The sequence below is a fragment of the Salvia splendens genome, chromosome 6 (assembly GCF_004379255.2).
Source record: "Salvia splendens isolate huo1 chromosome 6, SspV2, whole genome shotgun sequence".
In the NCBI taxonomy this organism is placed as follows: domain Eukaryota; kingdom Viridiplantae; phylum Streptophyta; class Magnoliopsida; order Lamiales; family Lamiaceae; genus Salvia; species Salvia splendens.
In genome coordinates, this window is record NC_056037.1 from 5,397,636 (window position 1) to 5,418,253 (window position 20,618).

General features: G+C 38.3%; 3 protein-coding genes across 5 annotated transcripts; 2 read left to right on the forward strand and 1 right to left on the reverse strand.

Moving 5' to 3' along the window:
• Window positions 1–269: 269 nt before the first annotated feature.
• LOC121806519 (60S ribosomal protein L37a-1) lies at window positions 270–1,695 on the reverse strand. Its single transcript, XM_042206585.1, has 5 exons — window positions 1,579–1,695; window positions 1,106–1,145; window positions 792–880; window positions 595–677; window positions 270–508 (listed from the first exon to the last, which is right to left on the reverse strand). Exons 1-5 carry the CDS (start codon window positions 1,579–1,581, stop codon window positions 445–447), a joined length of 279 nt encoding a protein of 92 aa, XP_042062519.1. The 5' UTR covers window positions 1,582–1,695; the 3' UTR covers window positions 270–444.
• A 3,549-nt stretch (window positions 1,696–5,244) lies between these two features.
• Window positions 5,245–9,305, forward strand: LOC121806930 (metacaspase-1-like). The gene is made up of 5 exons (XM_042207106.1): window positions 5,245–5,798; window positions 6,597–6,927; window positions 8,087–8,207; window positions 8,288–8,506; window positions 9,120–9,305. The coding sequence occupies exons 1-5, from the start codon at window positions 5,432–5,434 to the stop codon at window positions 9,177–9,179; spliced, it is 1,098 nt and encodes a 365-aa protein (XP_042063040.1). The 5' UTR covers window positions 5,245–5,431; the 3' UTR covers window positions 9,180–9,305.
• A 3,313-nt stretch (window positions 9,306–12,618) lies between these two features.
• Window positions 12,619–20,558, forward strand: LOC121808651 (eukaryotic translation initiation factor 4G-like). 3 transcript variants are annotated; one of them, XM_042209239.1, is made up of 12 exons: window positions 12,619–12,797; window positions 12,956–13,190; window positions 13,467–13,594; window positions 13,849–14,010; window positions 14,151–14,224; window positions 14,352–14,408; window positions 14,939–15,534; window positions 15,613–15,715; window positions 15,922–16,287; window positions 16,392–19,318; window positions 19,792–19,986; window positions 20,059–20,558. In XM_042209239.1, exons 2-12 carry the CDS (start codon window positions 13,030–13,032, stop codon window positions 20,387–20,389), a joined length of 5,100 nt encoding a protein of 1,699 aa, XP_042065173.1. In that variant the 5' UTR covers window positions 12,619–12,797; window positions 12,956–13,029; the 3' UTR covers window positions 20,390–20,558. The 3 variants fall into 3 exon arrangements, with proteins under 3 accessions (XP_042065173.1, XP_042065172.1, XP_042065174.1); XM_042209238.1 differs by having other exon boundaries at window positions 14,939–15,715; XM_042209240.1 differs by lacking the exons at window positions 12,619–12,797; window positions 12,956–13,190; window positions 13,467–13,594 and adding an exon at window positions 13,606–13,749 and having other exon boundaries at window positions 14,939–15,715.
• The last annotated feature ends 60 nt before the right edge of the window (window positions 20,559–20,618 follow it).

Genomic DNA, 20,618 nt, shown 5'->3' on the forward strand with positions numbered 1-20,618 from the left:
CAAGTTAAGGTTTTCACAATCGAAGTCCAAATAATTAGTCTGAATTTGATATTTGAGGCTGCTGTATTAAAGGCTTCAGTTGACTTGTTCGAGTACTTACTTCAAATACTGTTGTATACTAAGAAAAGCCAACCAAGTTACACGTACCAATATTTGAAAAAATGGTGAAATTTTGGCAGTTTGATTAAACAGGATATGATTGGTACAATCACACGCAACAATCTCTTGATGAAATATTACAAGTATGCAAAACTTAAAGTAAAAACAGATTTTGAAAATGACTGGAAATTTTCCAAGAATTTTAGCCAAAAAGGAATATAGAATTCGAGCACATACAAGTGGCCAACAAAGCTCACCAAATCTCCAAAGTCTAGCGACTACATCAATTGAAATTTATAGCTCAAAAGGTGGGAAATATGGCAAATGCACAAACTTCAACTAAATTTAACTCTCGGTCGCCTCCCTCAGCCTTCTGATGGTGCTCCTCACGGTCACGGCACTGGCAGTGCTGAAACACACAACAGAATACAGATTAGCTAACTAAAGTAAGTACTAACATACAAATATGAAAGGTTGATCAGTAAAGAATGTTACTTCATGGTGTAAGCACCGCCTGCTTTCACTTTGCCACAATCCTTGCATCCCCAGATGCCAACAGCCTGTCTCTTCACTGCATACTGTTATTGAAGAAGTCAAATTAGTAAATGCTCAATCAAGCAGCACAGGGTGTAGCATTTTGTGCCATCGATAATCCATTCAGAACATAACATTTTGGCCGCATCGATTCATACCTTTCCACAGAACTCACAAAAGTACTTGCTGTGCTGGCTAACTTCCATCTTCTTAATCTGCTTCCTCAAACTAGCACCATATCGGGTGCCTGTATCGCAATGGGAATATATTAAACTAGGTCTAATTAATCAGAAGACTTAAAAGTTTGGTATCCTAAATCTATATCCAGATTATCAAGCCATGATGAACATTATCAATGCATCTTCTATCTACTCTATTGCGAATTAAGATAAATTGGTGATAAAGATAAGTGCTCCAATATATTCATACCTACAAATCAAACAGAAAAAAAGAACTGAACAAAATAACATACCGTATTTCCCGACAATCCCGACCTTCTTGGTTCTCTTGGCCTGTACATGGCAACGCATCAAGTCAGATGGTACAATCGATGAACAAGATACAGGATAAATTTTTACTGAAATCGGTTTCATTGAGAATCATAAAGAGTTAGGGGCAAATCACCTTTATCCCAATCAACACCAACTACGAAATACTACATAGCAACTGTTTTCTTAATATGAACAGAAAGCGAATTGTCATTTTCATATAATATTTAAATTAATTTTACAACGATCCCTTAAAACATGATCAGAAACCTCATGAAAACATATAATCTGGCCGAGATACGTCCTATCAAATATCAGATTCAATACAGCTCAGCTCAAACACATAAAATAGGGAATACAGCAGGATTTTGCTCAAAATAGTCCACAGATTCAATCAAATAGCACAGATTGGCATTACGTTGTAACATAGAAATAAAAGAAAAGAGAGAGAGCTTGCCATTGGAAATTAGTGAAACGGCCGGCGAGACGAGAAACAGAAACCCTAGATAGCTGCGCGAGAACGAAACCCTTATAATTGGAGCTCATATATTTAATCACTTCAAACACTATATTTTCCATTTACCCCCCTAAACATTTTGCTTTCGTCAGAAAAACCCCTCAAAACTTGGCATCTTCAAGTTTCGGCATTTGAAATCACAAAATAAATCAAATCGTAGAATAGTATTGTGATTTTAGTAAATTGAATCAAACTATATTAGTGTGAAAATGGAACCAAATTAAATTGTATAAATACGATTTGATGTGTTTTAATCTGCAATTTACCATATTTTTATTTGCATACTTCATAACAATAATAAAATTTAATATTCCTACAAAAAAAAGTATGATATCTTTACGGACTAAAAAATTATAAAAGTATGCAAAAATATCTCAATAATTAATGAGATGAGCTGGATTGTCTTTAACATTATAACATTATACTATTACTATTACTATTACATTCATATTAAGGTTGCATTTCTAAAAAATATGAGAAATAAAATAACTTTTTAAGTCTTTAACTATTGGTACATAAATAACAACTAAAATAATAAAATAGAAACAGAAAATAATTACTAGATTATAAAATTAGCCATTAAATAAGTCTGACGAAATGGGTACCAGCATTCGATTTTGCCCTTATTGCCTCACTTGATACCCGTCCCAACTAAGAATACTAGTAGTAGTATAAGTTTATGGACCGTATGTAAGACTAATTTATTCCCAATAATACTAATAAGACTCTATCATTTATATTAGTTTGTATTTAATGTTGATTGTTGTGATTTATAAAACGAAAGTAGTTTACAACTAAATGTACTTAGGATTGTCTGTTAGAGCAAAAAATAGAGTATCACAATTGAATTTATTTATAATTGTGAATATGGAACAAAATCATTAAAATTCATAATCAGCGCATAATCTGGTGGCGAATGACGATAAAACAAGGATGGTGTGATGAAAGAGTGATTTTATAATTGTGTATAAATTTGGTAATGGTTTACTTATTTATGATTGTTTTATTTTGGTATACGACAATGTGCCATTTTAAACAATAGCTCATAATCATATAATGATGTAAATAAAATGCTAATACTCCGTACTACTAAAACTATCTAAATTAGTAAATTGTGGAACGGTTGAAAGAATAATTATTTATATTTAAAAAAAACAAATAAAATGCTTAAAAATCTAATTCATCAATATATACTTGCAATACAGTGATGAGTGATGACACAATTATTTCGAATAAGTGGAGGAATATATTGATTAACTTTTAAAGGTTTTTCGAAGATAAATTTACCGTTTATCCTAAATGCAAGAATAACAACTGCACTCACCAAATCCACTGGTTTATAATCGTATAATCGCTCCTAATCGTCATACAACTATTTGCAAGCAGGCTTTTCTGTTAAGTGAAACGCTTTCTTCTTATGCTTCTTTATTTTTTTTCTCGTGTCATTGTTTTCTTCCATTTTTGTTTGTTTCTTCTCAACTTCTTTGTGATTACAAGCTGAAAGTTGGAAAGAAATGATGGGGTAGGCGTTATGAGAAAATTAGTTTAATTAAACTAAGTTATTCGGGCTTATCAATAGTTTTTCTCTATTAATTTCATTTGGGCCTTATTCATTTTTTATTATGTAAATTAAATATAAATATTAATATTTTAGTATTAATTATGTGCTATAGCCTTAATGTAGTTACAGGTTTAATAAAAAACGACGCAATTAGTTAAATTTAAATATAAGCATTCCGTTCGTTAGTCAAAATATTTAATAAGAAAAAAGAAAAAAAATTATGGACAATAATTATTATATAATAAAATTATAAAATCATGATATTTATAAACGCAGTATGATAATAAAATTATATTTATAATAGATAATTATAATAAATTCATGATACTTATAATAAAATTATAAGTATATTTATATGTAATTTTTTTTATATTTAATGATTATGATCATATAATTTTCTTAATTAGTTTTTACAGTATATCAAATTTATATTGTTAAATGTTAATGTAGTGCGTATTATTACCAAAATAACAATATACACATGCAAATTAATAGTAGGAGTAATATAACACTCTAAAAAAAATTGGTGTATATCGTTATCGTATGGATGAGCTATTAGAGCACCCACAGCTGTGCTCTTGCCAGCGAGCAAGGTTGTGGGCTCAGCCCCACTTTTTCTACCTGCTTTTAGGCAAGAGCACAACACTCACGTCTGTGCTCTTCCGCAAGTACGAGCACAATTCAATTTAAATAAAAACATTTCCATAATATTAAAATTCATTAAAAAAACTGAAATAATATTACAAATTACAAATAAAATAAAAAAGACATAATTAAAATCCTAAAAATTAAAAATTACATAATTAAAATTCTAAAAATAAAAAATTACATAATTAAATTCGTAAAATTAAAAAAACCCACTACGTGTTGCTGAATTTCGCCCACATGTGTTTGATTAGGCCTTCTTGTAGCTCAACGTGGGTTCGGGTATCGCGCATTGTGTGTATTGTTTCGATCCTCTCACCCACCGTTGTATGCACACCTCGGCGTGGGGGAGACCTCGCGCTTGAGCTTCCGGCTTCATCCTCGTCGTAGAAGCTAGCCGCCCTCGGTCCTTCGTCGGCTATAATCATGTTGTGTAAGATAATACACGTGTACATGATGTCGGCGATATTGTTCAAGTACCACGGCCGAGCCTGGCCTTCACAATGTTGAATCGGGCTTGAAGGACCCCAAAGGCTCTTTCGACATCTTTCCGCGCGAACTCTTGACGCTGCTCAAAAAGAACCCGTCTCGGGTCAGCCGACTGCATCTGGACCTGTTTGGAAGAATTCAATACGAGCGGACAATGTGTTGACAATACGCATAAACAAACGCTTTGACAAGCGAAAACGGCGCCTGAAGTAATCTGTCAGAAACCGCGGTGGGTCGGCAAAATAGTCGGCAACGAACCTTTCGTGGGCTCCCTCCCGGTCACGATGGATGTAGCGAGTTGACCTAGTTGGTTGAGGAGGAGGGGCGGGGGTATTCGCTGCGACATATGCTTCATAAGCTGCGCGATGTTGTTCGTAGTATTCTTGTTCTTCGCGCTCGGCTTCCGCAATGAGATGGGTAAAATCCATTTGAGGTTTTGAGTGAGAGATGAAGGTGCAGATAAGTTGTACGAAAAATATGAATGAGAGATGATCTGATGTGAAAAATGGTTGATGAATGTGTGTATTTATAGATGATTTTGGGGAAAAAATAAAAAAATCAAAACAATATAGAAAAACGGGTATTTTTTTGGGATTGGGAAAATATTTTTTTGTATTATTTTCGATTTTGAAAAAAATAATTAAAAAAAAATTTCAACGGATATGCCGTTGGCCAATCACACGCTGCCACGTCGCCTGCTCGCTGGCACGGACGTGCTCGATGCAGCGAGCAGCGCCGTGCCAGTGGCGCGAGCGCAGCGACGGACGGCATCTTCCGTCCAGCGGCGTGAGCGCAGCGGCGGACGGCGTCTTCTGTGCCGCTGGCATGGAAGGACGGACGTTATCCGTACACGGTTGTAGATGCTCTTAGTTCGTATCTAAATCATAACCTGATACGGCAAAACTCGCAAAGCAAGATTTATTACTATATTTTGAACGGAAGAAAAAGAATAAAGTCGTCAGCACAATCCAACGCGTATTGATTTATCTCGCCTGATTCTGAAAAACAAATCCATCTCTTCAAATTCTCACCAGAATTCCTCCCTCCGCCTCGATATCTCCGTTCAAGCGGCCGTCAGTTTTCCGAATTCCGGCAACTATGTATCCGCTCATCACCTGCTCTAATTGCCGCACACAATTGCAGGTGCCGCCAGGCGCGCCTTCGATCCGATGCGCTATTTGCCAGGCAATCACCGCCGTCGCCGATCCGCGCCACGCGCCTCCGCCTGCCCATACTTCTCCATACCCCCCTGCCTCGCCGTCCCCTCCTCAGCCGTCCCCTTATTCCCACGCTCCGCCGGGTCCGCCGCCCAACCCTCATGGCCGTAAGAAGGCGGTAATAATCGGAATATCCTACAAGTTCTCCCGCCACGAGCTGAAAGGATGCATCAACGATGCCAAATGCATGAAACATCTTCTCATGAATAAGTTCCGATTTCCAGAATCTTCAATTCTCATGCTTACTGGTAAGGGGAAAACTGACAGTAATGATCTACTATTCTACTTGCTTTTTTTTTGTTGCTTTCATGATTTTTATTGGAAGCTGACCTAACGAGAATATGCTTAAATTTTTTTTTTGTAAAACCTACTTTTTGGGCTTTAACTTTGTCGTGATTGTATTGATGGCTAAGCGTACTGTACGGGTAAAATATATCTGCTTTATAAACTGGAAAATCTGCAACAGGTGATGTGTTGCTTTATACAGCTTTCTGATTAAGGAAACATAGAGAAGACCTAGGTATTGATCCAACTGGACAGCATGCCTACAGCTTAAATTTTTAATTTTCTGAAGTTTTTTTTCCTTGTTTGAGGATATGGATTAGAGGATAATTAATAGGAATGCTGTACTTAGTTTTGGCCAAATGCTATTGCATCCAGTTTTAAGTATTCTCTCTTTCAACTGGTGGTAGCTGCCATTGAGTTATCTAGATAGATCTTGAACACAGAATAAAGAATTTCTGTTAGAGCTCGAACTGCTCAGTGTTGAGTAACAAGAATATGATTTCTGATGGTTCATTGAGTTCCGATTTTTACTGTTCTCCTCCCTGAGACACTCAACACAAATAATATGATTGTGGGGACTCTCATTGATAACCAAAAAGCCCAGTTTTGTAACCCAGTGATAGTATTCAATTTGTCTACTCTTAAACTTCTTTCCTGACATAAATTTCAATAGTAACTGAATAGCTTTTCCATTTTTGTGGTGTTCAATTTTCATTCCAGGCCATTTTTGGTAGTTGACGTTTTATGTAAATTGATTGCAGAAGAAGAAACTGATCCATACAGAATCCCAACCAAGCATAACATGCGAATGGCGCTGTTTTGGCTGGTGCAGGGATGTCAACCAGGAGATTCCTTGGTCTTACATTACTCTGGCCATGGTTCTCGACAAAGGAATTATAATGGGGATGAAGTTGATGGATATGATGAGACATTGTGTCCACTTGATTTTGAAACACAGGGTATGATTGTTGATGATGAGATTAATGCATCTGTTGTCAGAACTCTGCCTCGTGGTGCAAAGCTACATGCTATCATTGATGCTTGTCATAGTGGAACGGTTCTTGATTTGCCATTTCTTTGCAGGATGAGCAGGTGCTTCCTTATAACCTTATTTTCTTTGGATATGGGTGGTATTTATTATGGAAGTATCTTTATCTTATCATCTTAGATATGGTTGGTAATTATTATGCAAGTATCTAAAGAATATATTCTCTAGAATGCAGGATTTCAAACTAACGAGATATGAACATGATGTAATTTGAAAATAATAAGAAAAAGGAAGGTTTCGCAAAATACCAACATCTTTTGTCAATCATATAAAAAGTTCCATTAACTCGTTTAATAAATGCAGGCATTTTTTCAAGTTTTCATCTTCATTTTTTGTTACCACTAAGGCACCTAATACTTCTTTTATGATTTCACTATGGATCTTTTGCATATTTAGATTTTCTGATAGAGTAAAGGTACCGGTCAGTAGGAAGAGCACAAGAGGTGCTCTGTAAATTTCGCAGAGGAAGAAATAAACTCCCAACACTCACTCAAAATAGAAGAACTCTCGGCTTTATTGAGATGGAAATTGAAATGAACACCCAAAGGAAATCCTCACAAAGGAGGCCTACGATACTACGATCGTCCAATACTAAATTCCCAAGATACTTCTCGTTATTTTGGAACTTTAATATATAGACTTACAATAGAGAAAAATCAGCAACATTTAAACAGAATCTGCAACAACTTAAATTTGAATTTAAATCCCCTAACAACCTAACTATAGCCGAGATTGGTGCGCGCCTTCTCTCCTTCATTCTTCCCCCTTTTCCTCTGACTCGGTTGGCCACAATACTTGGCGGTTCCCCCTTTTGTAGACCCGCCAACTCGTATCATTTTCATTGAAGAGTGCTTATGACCTCCAATTGGCTGTCTTGAAGAGTAGGGTGATTCTTATTTATTCTTTATTTAAAATAATTCGTTTGTTTGTTTTATCATTTTAATTGTAAAATCCACATTGCTTTCATGAACTTATCTTATACAAATACCTGCGGATCTTCTGTCATACATCAGACATGGTCACCAAGTGGAGTATTTTCATAAAGTATCTTGCCACAGTTGAACAATAATTTCATGAGACATAATCTTTAATGTTGAGAAACATTATCATCCTGAACTGGACCTTGTTGATGGTCCCCTTGTCAGAAATTATTCTATTATATTTGTTTGCTATGTATTCATCATGGGAAACATTTAATAATAGGAGCGGACAATATGTATGGGAGGACCATCGTCCTCGATCCGGTGTGTGGAAAGGATCAAATGGTGGGGAAGTTATTTCCTTCAGTGGCTGTGATGATGATCAAACCTCAGCTGATACATCTGTAAGTTTTTCGTTGATGATGGGAAAACTAAATCTTCATGGAATACAAACTTAAGTTTAGGAGGTAATTTTGTTCAATAGGCATTATCAAAAATTACTTCAACTGGTGCCATGACTTTCTGTTTCATCCAAGCTATTGAGCGTGGTCATGGGACCACATACGGGAGCATCCTTAGTGCAATGCGCACTGCAATTCGAGATGTTGGAAGTTCTGGTCCATCCCTTGGAGGTGGTGCGGTAACATCTCTTCTGACCATGCTTCTTACAGGGGGGAGCTTAAGCACTGGTGGATTGAGACAGGTACTGTCATCTTCTTTGAAACTGTCTATATTCACATATATATAGTACTACTCCCCCCATTGTTGCGTATACATGTACGAATAAGGTTTTCAAATCATTACCACCTACTGGCTGGTGATCAGTGTGCAGACCATACTGAACTGCACATAGGTATTCTAAATTCACTTTGGAACTTGAAGACATTTTACATGAATCTCACTTCCCTAATTCATTTTTAGCATCAGGATTAGTAAGTCCCGGTCATCACTCAATTGAAACCACAACATCTTTGAAGAATTGTTTAAAGTAATTCCTGTTAGATCTCCTCTTTCGACTATGCTAGCTAAGACTTGGGGAAAATACAACATTTGGAGAAACTTTTCGATTTGTGATTTGTGATTTATGACAAGGGCATCATGAGATCTTGCGTTGGATTGTCGGTCCGTTCAGATTCAAATGATGAATTAATTAAAGATTTGAATCAAAACTCATATCGAATGGCACATTTGTATTGTTTGGATCTGAATTTAGAATCTACTACTACATGATACTGATGATTTATATTTTACACATTGAGTATAAATAAATGGTTGAGCAATTCTAATTTCTTGTTGAATTGTTGTTTTGGTTGCAGGAACCGCAACTAACTGCTTGTGAACCTTTTGATGTATATGCAAAGCCATTTTCTCTATGATCATCAATAGATGCCTGTATTTTTTATTTTACTTGATTACTTAGTTTATTGTGGGGTTGGGTGGATTTACACAAGTGTGGATTGTTGTCATTTTATATATGAATTTAGTATTTTGTTTTTGGGAAATACGTTGAAATCTATTAGACTTTACAAGTAAAAGTGGCTCATATATTTAATGAACGATTATTTGGAAAAAAAATTCTCTCTCTTTCTAGGCAGCATCCACATTAAAATCTCATTTCTTTCTCATGTATCGACGAGTGTTTTCGATCACAGTACATACAATGAATCCTTTTTCATTTTTAGTCCCAGCTCAAGTTACCAACTTTATCACTGGTTGTGAAATAGTAAAACACAAACAAGGAGTACAAAATATTGAAAGTTGTTCGATTAAAATTTCAACAACTAGATTGATTGAAATTTGAAACACACAATGACACTAATGAAATATGAAAAATTGTACTCCATATTTTAAATTCCTACATTGAATGAAGAAGTAGTGAAGGTATTTATAGATGAGAGGAATATTCATTTTAAATAAAATTATAGTAGAAGTATTAAAAATTGAAATGTGGCTGTCGTGGCTACAGTCGGGCCACAAAATTAGTTGTGACGCCCCTACCCGCATGTTGCCGCAATCTCAGCGTACACAGACGAAAGCAGTTTGCGGCCTTATTGGGAATGCTTTAATAATTAGAGCATCCGCAGCGCTACTCTCCCGGACGGAAGGCGTCCGTGCCGCTGGCGTGGCGGTATGCTGTCCGCCGCTGGCACGGCGCTGCTCGATACATCAAGCACGTCCGTGCCGCTGAGCAGTCGTTGGCATTTTTTATTTTTCTTTTTTTAAAAAAATCAAATTTAATTTAAAAAATCTTTATTAAATAAAATTTTTTCTCTCACTTCCCAATAAATTATATCCGTTTTCTCCCCACTTTTAATTTATTTTTCAATTTTTTCCCCAAAATTCACATTTTCATCTATAAATACCTTCACTTTCACACAAAAAATTTCACACCACACTACACAATTCTCATCTAAATTCTCTTATCTTCTCTTATCAATTCCCAATCTTTCACTCTTACAAAAAAAAATGTCCGGCTCCGGAGATCACCCCTCCGACTCCCGCAGTTGGAACCACGAATGGTTCGGCTCACAATCATTCCTTAGTCCGGAAACGCAATTCTCGGCCCCTCCTCAAGCCCAAGGTTCTCAAGTTCAGGGTGGCTACCGGCCTTACCCGATGGACGACCAAGATGCCCCCGATGGGCGATACGGGTGGGCACCCGAACCCAGATCGGGAGGGAGCGGCGACTCTCAAACTCCTCATCTTCCTACTCCTCGTGGTGTCCGCACCCCGTATACTCCGGCGGAGATGGATCAGTTATTCAAAGCCTATTTGATTATCTCCGAAGATCCGAAGATAGGCACGAACCAAAGCGAGGACAGGTTTTGGTGGCGCGTCTCTCGCCGATACAATGAAAACCGCCCGGCTGGAACCATCGAGCGCAATGAGAGTATGGTGCGCAATGCCATCTTCAGAGCCAACGAAGAAATCAAAAAGTTCTAGGGGTATTACCTCCAGGAAGAGCGGTCGGCGGGAAGCGGCAGGAGCGAGCTCGACATCATCAGTGCCGCCTTGGCGACCTACCAATCCCAACATTACAAACCATTCAAGTACCTCAGCGCTTGGAAGGAGGTGCGTGTGCATCCGAAGTATAAGGGAGGAGTATCATCCTCCTCCAGCAAACGGTCGAGGTCGGTATCCCTATCCGACGCCGGCGAGGATGAGGTGGCTAGCCAACTTGCCGAGGCTAACTTGGATAGCCCCGACGCCAGCCCGAGCAGTTCCCAACGCCGACCGCAAGGAACGAAGAGGGCGATGGCCAACCGCCGTCGCGCCGCGACTCCGTCCCCCCCGCTCCCGCTCCCGCTCCCTTTGTGCTACCTCAACCCCCCACCAACTCGTTGTGGACCCTTTTGGCTCAACTCAATTTGACCGATAGGTCAAATATGACTCCCGAGCAACTTGATTCACATTTGGCAATGATATGAGGTCTCCGACAAACATTGGGGATAGGGTCGGAGAACTAGTCTTCCACGGGGGTATTTTTTAGCCTTTGATTATGTATTTTTATTTTTTAGGATTTTAATTATGTAATTTTTAATTTTTAGGATTTTAAGTTTGCAATTTTTATTTTTTAGGATTTAATTGTGTAATTTTTATATTTTAATGTATTTTTAGTAATTGAAGTATTTAAATTAAATAGTGGAATGGTGTGACCCTTGAGCATGTCATTGCGGAAGAGCATAGATGTGGGTGTTGTGCTCTTCGGGAAGAACAGAGAGTAACAAGGTAATAAAAGTGGGTCTAAGCCCATATACATACTCTTGCCAAATAGTACGGATGTGGATACTCTTATAATTCTTAACTGATGCAATATTTTAGTTAGAATACCTAATGTAGCAAAGCCTTGCGAAACGTGCACTTGATTAATTAAGGTTTTTTATCTTTTTGTTTAATATACGAGGATATAAATAAAAGAAAGTTGCCACGATGTCTTTCCAAATTACGAATTTACATAACCGTTGTATCATCCCTTAAGTTGCTTATGTCGGATGCCTATAAATACGAGTGAGACATACCATTTTCTATAACTCGAAAAGTTTGAGAAATAAAGAGTTTCTTAGTATGGTTCAGTTTCATGAACATAATTGATTGATCAAACTCAACCAAATTATGATAAACGAATTTTTCCTTAAAGACTGACTTGAATAAAAAAAATTATCGAATCAATAATTGACCTTATTCGTTTTATTATTAATTAGCCGATAATTGATGAATCAAATACCCAACTATAAAACAAATCAAACTTTATAGGATGCTTATATAAAGTAATTGTGTATGCATTAGATGTGCGTTATAATGCTAACTTTTCTTAAATTGTTAACTTGTTAACTCATCAACGTAGTGTATTAAAAATGTCAAAACAATCACATTAAAATTTGAACACATATTTGTGTTGACAATTAAATATCAATGTCAACATAATGTATTAAAATATCAACTTAAATTTTCATTGACATTTAATCATCATTGTGTTGACATTTTTAATACATTACATTGATGAATTAGGAAGTTAGCAATTTAAGAAAAGTTAGTCACGGATCACACCCCATATACAATTATATGTCTAACTATATATATAGATACCGTTAAATTATTGATGCAGTCGTCCTACAAACACTCCTACATCTTGACAATTACATAGGCAGTTTGTTACATCAACCAAACTGAAAAGTAAAAATAAAGAAAATTTGTCAATTACTATTATACAAAAACTGACAAAATAGAAAATATAAAACAATTTATTGTATTCTTCCGTTTTTGTATATGGAAATACTCCTTTTATTTACTAACCGTATAAAACTCCATCTCTGTCTTTTGTCTCTCTCTAGAATTTTATCACTTAAAACACTCACTTTTTTGTTCCTTTAATAGCTTCTTCGCTTTCGTCTGCATCCGCCGCTCTCATATAATCTCTTACGGCGTCGTCCCGTCATGTTTCCCGCCATTCTTATATCAGAGTAGAAGCCCTAATACCTCTCTACCCGCTCCAGGTAAAGTGCAATCGGAGTAATTAATTAGTAATACAACAATAATCTTTACATTTATTGCGCAATCGCCGTTTAGATTTTTCCCCATTTCCTGTCGATTTAATGCGTTTTAGAATATCATTGGTTTTGATGCCTTTGATTTGATCGGCGGATCTCAATAGGGAAGAGGAGTGCTCTGAATTCCCAGGAAAGTGGTTTCTTCATTTGTGTTCTTATATCCGAAAGACCAGGATTTATGAACCAGAATCAATCAAGGGCTGAGAGGAGCGATTCTGTACAGTACAGGAAAACCGTCCGATCCGACAGCTCCAATCAGCAGCGTCAGTACTCCGGTGGCGTTTCCACTAAGGGTGGTGGTGGCGCCTCTTCCGCCTCCACCAGTCTTTCTAATCGCAGGTCCGCCATTTATGAATAAAACTGAAACTTTAGTCTTGTTTCTTGTATTTGCGAATTGGACTAATGCTTGGCCACATGTACTTCTGTATCTATGCACTCCATATAATTTACTGAATATTATTGTATTTTTTGGAAAAGAAATTAATTGGCTGTTGATGCGAATCAACATGGAAGTATTTTGTCGTCCATTTACAACCTAGGGTTTCAGTGTCTCTGCATGATATGTTTAGGCAAGATGATGAATTGGACTTAATTTGTTCTTCATCTGAGGTGCAGTTTTAAGAAGTATAACAACAATGCACCAGTAGCGCAGCAGGGAGCGAGGCCATGGAATGTGGATTCTAGCGATTCATCCGCCGTACATTCTGTAAATAATGGTGCTCATCAACTGCAGCCAGCTCAAAGTATGTAGTATATAAAGCAATCTTTCTGATTTAAATATTTCACCCCTTGGGACCACGAGCGTGAGCTAGGTTGAGAATGCTATAGATTTTTTTGAGAACTCTCTTTCCTCTCTAAAAAAAGATCATGCATGGCTACTTTTATTCCCTCATGCAAGGTGAGCCTTCGTTGGGGTTACAGAAAACTGAAGCTAATTTGAATCTTTTATTGTCTGGTATCCTGCTCTCAATCTGGGTTTCTATGTGTCTGGCTGTAGGAGTACCTGAAGCGCCTACTAGCAAAATCCCTTCCAATCTCAATCCGACAGAAGCCTCTCTAAAGACTACTCGACCTGTTCCTAAATCTCCATCCAGTAATGTTTCGTTGGCAGCTGCACCGTCCAATGTTTCATCTGACTCCAAGGCCCCAGAAACACCTAGTATGGCATGCTGGTCATTATATTCATTTAAGCTTTTAGCTTTTTTTCAGTGCATATTTTTGTGGTCCACTATTGTAATTTTGTAAAGGCCTTCTGTCTATTTTTGTGTTTGACTATTTTATTGTTATTTTATTCTTTAGCTTCAGGAGATGCATCTAAGTCATATCCCATGCAGTTTGGGTCCATAAGTACTGTTATTACGAATGTAATGCAGGTATTACACAATCAAATGCATCTTTATGAACTATGAATGAAGTATTTATGTATTTTCCATTTCACTCTATTATTGTCCAACAATCTACTTGTTAAGAATAGAAATTGCATTGTTTTACTATTGGTAGATACCCGCTCGAACAAGCTCTGCACCACCAAATTTGGATGAGCAGAAAAAAGATCAGGTTTGAGATTCTCTCCTATCAGTATTTTTAGCTAGAATGAGGTAGTAGCTTTGGACTTGTATAAAAGAATCAGCTGTTGGATCACAAATTGTAACATAACCTTAAGTACTAGAAAGCACGTTTCTGCTCTGAATTTTGTAGATTTCTGTACTTCATCTGCATCTTTCCGGCAGATGTGCTGTGTAGCATGCTGGAGATGAAAATGGGATGTTAAATTAGGAGGGAAGTGATTTGATTTTCGATCTTTTTATGCCTATAAGAGTAGTATATACATTGAAGAACTTAAAATGAAACTAATCATGTTTTTCCTTTATTTCCCCTGGTTTCTCCAAAACATGTAGTATTAAAAACTTTATCCACCGATCCTGATCATCTGTTTTTGTGATTTGATACCTTCTCTTTTTAAGATCATGTTCATATTTTAATGATTTGATTTTTTAAATACAATTTTGAGTTGCTTATAATCTGCCTTTAATATCATACCTGTTTTATTGACGAACAATGATGGGTTATAAAAATTTTTCATACAGGAACGTTATGATTCTTCAAGGAAAGCTCCTGCTTTGCCAACTCCATCAATCTCCAAGCAGCATTTTCACAAAAAGGATGCAGGAATCCATGACCGACCTAATTCTGGCGAAGCTCATTTAGCATCTAGACCCAAAAGGGATGCCCAAGTTTCAGCTGCACAACCTGGGATTCAAACTCAGAGGCCTGCAGTACATCTTATCCCTAATATGCCCATGCAATTTCCATTCCACCAACAACAGATAGTTCAATTTGGTGGTCAGAATCCACAAATTCAGTCTCAAGCCTTGTCAGGGCCGATGCCAATTCCAATGTCCCTACCTCTAGGAAATCCATCAGTCCAACATTCAATGTTTGTTCAAGGTATCCAGCCACATCTGATGCAGCCTCAAGCAATGATGCATCAGGGACAGGGATTAAATTTTCCCCCACAAATTGGTCCTCAGCTACCTCATCAATTGGGTAACATGGGGATGAGCTTGGTCCCACAGTTTCCTCAGCAAGCACCTGTAAAATACAATGGTTCTCGCAAAACTGTGAAGATTACTCATCCAGAAACTCATGAAGAATTGAGGCTTGATAGTTCACCAGCTCCAAGGTTACATCCTAGTGCGCAATCTCAGTCACAGCCTATTTCTTCATTTCCTCCTAATATGCCGATGAATTTTTATCCCAGTTCTTACAATGCCGCTCCCCACTTTTACCCTCCTGCAAGTTCTGTTCCACTTGGTAGCACTCATGTTCCTCCCAATTCTCAACCTCCAAGGCTCCATAACCAGGTTTGCTACTCTCACCCCTCTTAAGACTTCATTTAATCCAAGTTAAATGGTGTCTTTGTCTAAAGAAATGCGTTGAGAACGAGCAGATGAATAAAACATTTCAACGAAAGTCTTTAGTATCATCCTAATATTTTAGTCGTATTAGAAAGTCACGCAACATTCAAAATTTAATGATTTATCATGGGCTTTTGTATCATTTTCTGCAGGTGACTGTGAAATCACCTATTATCTCGCATGCAGAGAAAGATCCTCTGCCACCCTCAGGTTCTCTTTCTGTTGGGAAAGCAGAGGCTTCAAAGCCTTCAAGGTTAAAGGCCGAACCTCCAGTTTCTTCTTTGAGCTCTAGTTCACAGCCAAAGGCTGGTTTGGGAGTATCGCATGTGTCAGTTACCTCATCAAGTCCTGTGACAGTGGAGAGGGATGTACCTTATTCTGCTTCTGGTTCAACTTCCATGGATGTTTCTGTATCAGCATCAACTAGATCTTCTGATGGTTCTAGAGTAGGAGCATCACATCCTGACTCCTTCAATGATATGCCTAAAAGACCAGGCAGTAGAGGCCAGCAGGAGCAGGTAATTCATGGATTGCTATTCATTACATTTATTTAATATTGTTGGGTTGGTTGTACACCAAGAATTTTTTTTGAGTTACGAGCATGATTTGTCATATTTTTCAGGATCTCAGCCTATATACTTCTCTCTTAACTTTGCCTTCACAACTGCCTGATGTTGCAACAACGGAAGCAAAACATATACCATCTGAAAGTGCCAAGGATCCATTATTAACAGCTGTAGCTACTTCTTCCGAGGCTTCTAGCATGACAGGTGAGGGTGCTATAGAAGAAAACACTGGAAATACAAATAAAGGTTTAGGAATGCTAGTTCTAGATAGCACACAATCAGAGCCTGAAGCTATTGGGGGATTTGAGCAAGCAGAAGCAATATCAGCTGAAAGTAGTGTGGAAAACTCCATGAAGTCTCTTACTTTGAAATCTCCCGAAATGATTGGTAAACTTAAGGAAAACCCTAATAAGGAAGTAGCATCCATCAATAGTGGCTCATCAGAACATACACGCGAAAAGTCAGAACAGTTATCAAGGTTTTGTTCCAATGATGTTGAGAGGGAAGGTACTTTAGCAGTGGCGGCTGGCATATCTAGTGGAGAAAAACTTGAGAGTTCTGTGCCAGTAACTGCATTAAATAAAAATGAAATTATGGGCTGTAGTACAGGTGTCTTAGTTTCTCCATCTCCATTCAGTGTCAAAGAAAAAGGTTCAGATGCAAATGTTGCAAAAGGTGCTGCTCCCAAGGGTAAGAAGAAGAAAAAAGAGCTTTATAGAAAAGCAGAAGCTGCTAGTACAAGTTCTGATCTTTATATGGCATACAAGGGTCCTGAAGAGAAAAAGGAGACTATAACTAATGTAAAGTCCTCAGAGAAGCCTTCAAGTGTTAGCGAGGACAAAACATCTATTGGTGTATCTCAGGAGAATGTTGCGGCAAGTGAAAAACCTGCTTTAAATAAAGTTGAGCCAGATGATTGGGAAGATGCTGCTGAGATTTCTTCTCCACAGTTAGGAACTTCAAGAAATGAAAATGAAGATAATGACGATGGTGATGGATCGACAACTAAAAAGTACTCCAGGGACTTTCTCCTCAAGTTTTTGGAGCTATGGACTGATCTTCCAGAAGGTTTTGAGATTACATCAGACATTGCAGATAGTCTGATTGTTTCTAGCATCAATCTTCCACGTGAATCGTACCCTAGTCCTGGACGCAGTGTTGACAGGCATATTGGAGGCTCCAGACCAGATCGTCGGGGAAGTGGCTTGGGAGACGAGGACAAGTGGAATAAATTCCCTGGGCCTCCTATGGTAGGAAGAGGGGATATGTGGAATGATGTTGGTTATATGAATAATGCTGTTGGGTTTCGACCTGGTCAAGGAGGTAATAATGGTGTTCTAAGGAATCCTCGGGCACAGACACCTCAATATGCTGGGGGCATCCTCTCCGGACCGATGCAGTCCCTTGGTCCTCAGGGTAACCTACAAAGAAATAATGTTGATTCTGATAGGTGGCAGCGTGGAGCTGGGTTTACGAAAGATTTGATGCCTTATCCTCAAACACCTATGCAGGTGATGCACAAAGCTGAAAATAAGTATGAGGTAGGTAAGGTTTCTGATGAGGAAGAAGCCAAGCAGAGGCAATTGAAGGGCATCTTAAACAAACTTACCCCTCAAAACTTTGAAAAGCTGTTTCAACAAGTTAAGCAAGTGAACATTGACAATGTTATCACACTGTCTGGAGTGATCTCACAGATTTTTGATAAGGCTTTGATGGAGCCCACCTTCTGTGAGATGTACGCCAACTTCTGCTTTCACCTTGCTGCAGAACTACCCGATCTTAGTGTGGACAATGAAAAAATTACCTTTAAGAGATTACTCCTGAACAAATGCCAGGAGGAATTTGAAAGGGGAGAAAGAGAGGAAGAAGAGGCAAATAAAGCTGAAGAAGAAGGTGAAGTTAAACAGACAGCAGAAGAGAGAGAGGAGAAAAGACTCCGTGCTCGAAGACGTATGCTAGGTAACATTAGACTCATTGGAGAACTTTACAAGAAGAGAATGTTGACTGAGAGGATAATGCATGAGTGCATAAATAAGTTGCTGGGTCAATATCAGAATCCCGACGAGGAGAACATCGAGGCTTTGTGCAAATTGATGAGTACAATTGGAGGGATGATTGATCACCCAAAAGCGAAAGAACATATGGATGCCTATTACAACTTCATGGCACAGTTATCCAATAATATGAAGCTTTCATCGAGGGTCAGATTTATGCTTAAAGATGCTATTGATCTAAGGAAGAATAAGTGGCAGCAAAGAAGAAAAGTTGAAGGTCCGAAAAAGATTGAGGAGGTACATAGAGATGCTGCTCAGGAGCGTGCACAAGTTGGTAGATTGGGTCGCACTCCTAGCATGGGTAATTCTTCTAGAAGGGGTCCTCCTATGGATTTTGGTGCAAGGTCTCCTGGTATGTTATCCTCGCCAAATTACCATATTAGTGGTTTCCGCGGTGCCCCACCACAGCTACGAGGTTATGGTTCCCAGGATGTGAGGACAGATGAGAGACATTCGTCCGTTCCTTTGCCCCAAAGACCACTCGGTGATGATTTCATTACTCTTGGGCCCCAAGGTGGGCTTGCAAGAGGAATGGCTTTCACAGGGCAGCCATTGGCAGCCAATGTTCCATCCGCTGAGATGCAAAGTCCTGGAGATGGACGGGGGATGGGACATGGCCAGAATGGCTTTAGTTCTATCCCGGAAAGAGCAGCTTATGGCCAAAGACAGGATCTAATGCCAAGGCATATGCAAGAAAGGTTTGCTGCGCCCCCAACTTTTGATCAATCTCATCCTCAGGAGCAAAATAATACCTATGGGAGTAGAGATGCTTGGAATGATCTTGCTTCTGATGGATCTCTACCTACTTATCCTTCTCCTTCTCCTCAAGGTGGCCATCTTAGTATTATGAATGATGTGTCTTCAGATAAGGTGTGGCCAGAAGAGAAATTGCACGACAAGTCAGTTGCTGCAATCAAAGAATTCTACAGGTATAATCGTGAACCCTTCAATTTTAGAATATAGTATATGCTGGCCCAATGCATTTTAAAAAATTCATTGGCAAGAGGCATTTGAACAAAATCCATTGGCAAGAGGGAAACTATGATGGTATCCCAATCAAATTGAATGTTAAACACATGAAGTAAATAAGTTACTTAGTTTGCCTTATGGCCCCTCTTATGTTAAGAGGCTAGATTTGACCCTGCCTTTATTTTTCTCTATGGATGGATGTATCATGTGAATTTGATCCAGGAAAGTTGCACGATATTGCAAATGATTTTTGAACCAGTCGCTTGAAAATATGGAAAGAATAGAAATGGGAGTAGAATTATCCTTTTTTAGTTTGAGTGAAAATATATTGTACCAATTTATTTAGCTCTATTTTCAAAATTGACTTCTTATGTGAAAGGTAGAATATATACTCTCGAGTCTGTTTTAATCTGAAAATGTGCTGTGTTTACAGTGCAAGGGATGAAAAGGAAGTTGCTTTGTGCATCAAGGATTTGAATGCTCCCAGTTTTTATCCAACTATGATCTCCCAATGGGTTACTGACTCTTTTGAGAGGAAAGACATGGAAAGGGACCTACTAACGAACCTTCTAATAAACCTCTCGAAACTTCAAGATAGGGTGATAAATGAAGATCAACTCATCAAAGGGTATGCTGGTTCCTGCTTATAACTAATAGAATATATATACAATCTTTGTCTAACTGAGTTTTGTTTGAGCAGGTTCGAATCCGTACTTGCAGTCCTAGAGGATGCAGTGAACGACGCCCCCAGAGCAGGAGAGTTCCTTGGTCGAATATTCGGCAAAATCATACTTGAGAATGTAATATCACTTTCTGATATCGGTCGGTTGATATATGAAGGTGGAGAAGAGCAAGGGCAGCTTGTAGAATCAGGGGTTGCAGCCAATGTCCTTGCAAGTATCTTCGACACAATCAAATCAGAAAAAGGTGACTCCGTACTAGATGAGGTGCGTTCGAGCTCTAATCTGCGGGTGGAGGACTTCAGGCCTCCTGGCTCTAACAAAGCATTTAGAATAGACAAGTACATTTAGAGGGAAAAGGGGGTGTGCTGATTGTATCTGGTAGAGAAAATTCATTTCTTGTTTTTTAGGTCACATTTAAAATTGGGATAGTGAGGATAAGTCTATTCATGTCTTTAGATATATTGTTTCGCCAAGGATACTCAAATCAATTTATGGAAAGATTCAATTGAACACCCAATTTCTGTCTCTCTCTCTCTCTTTTAAGTTTTAACCATGGCCACAAACACCTATTTTGTTT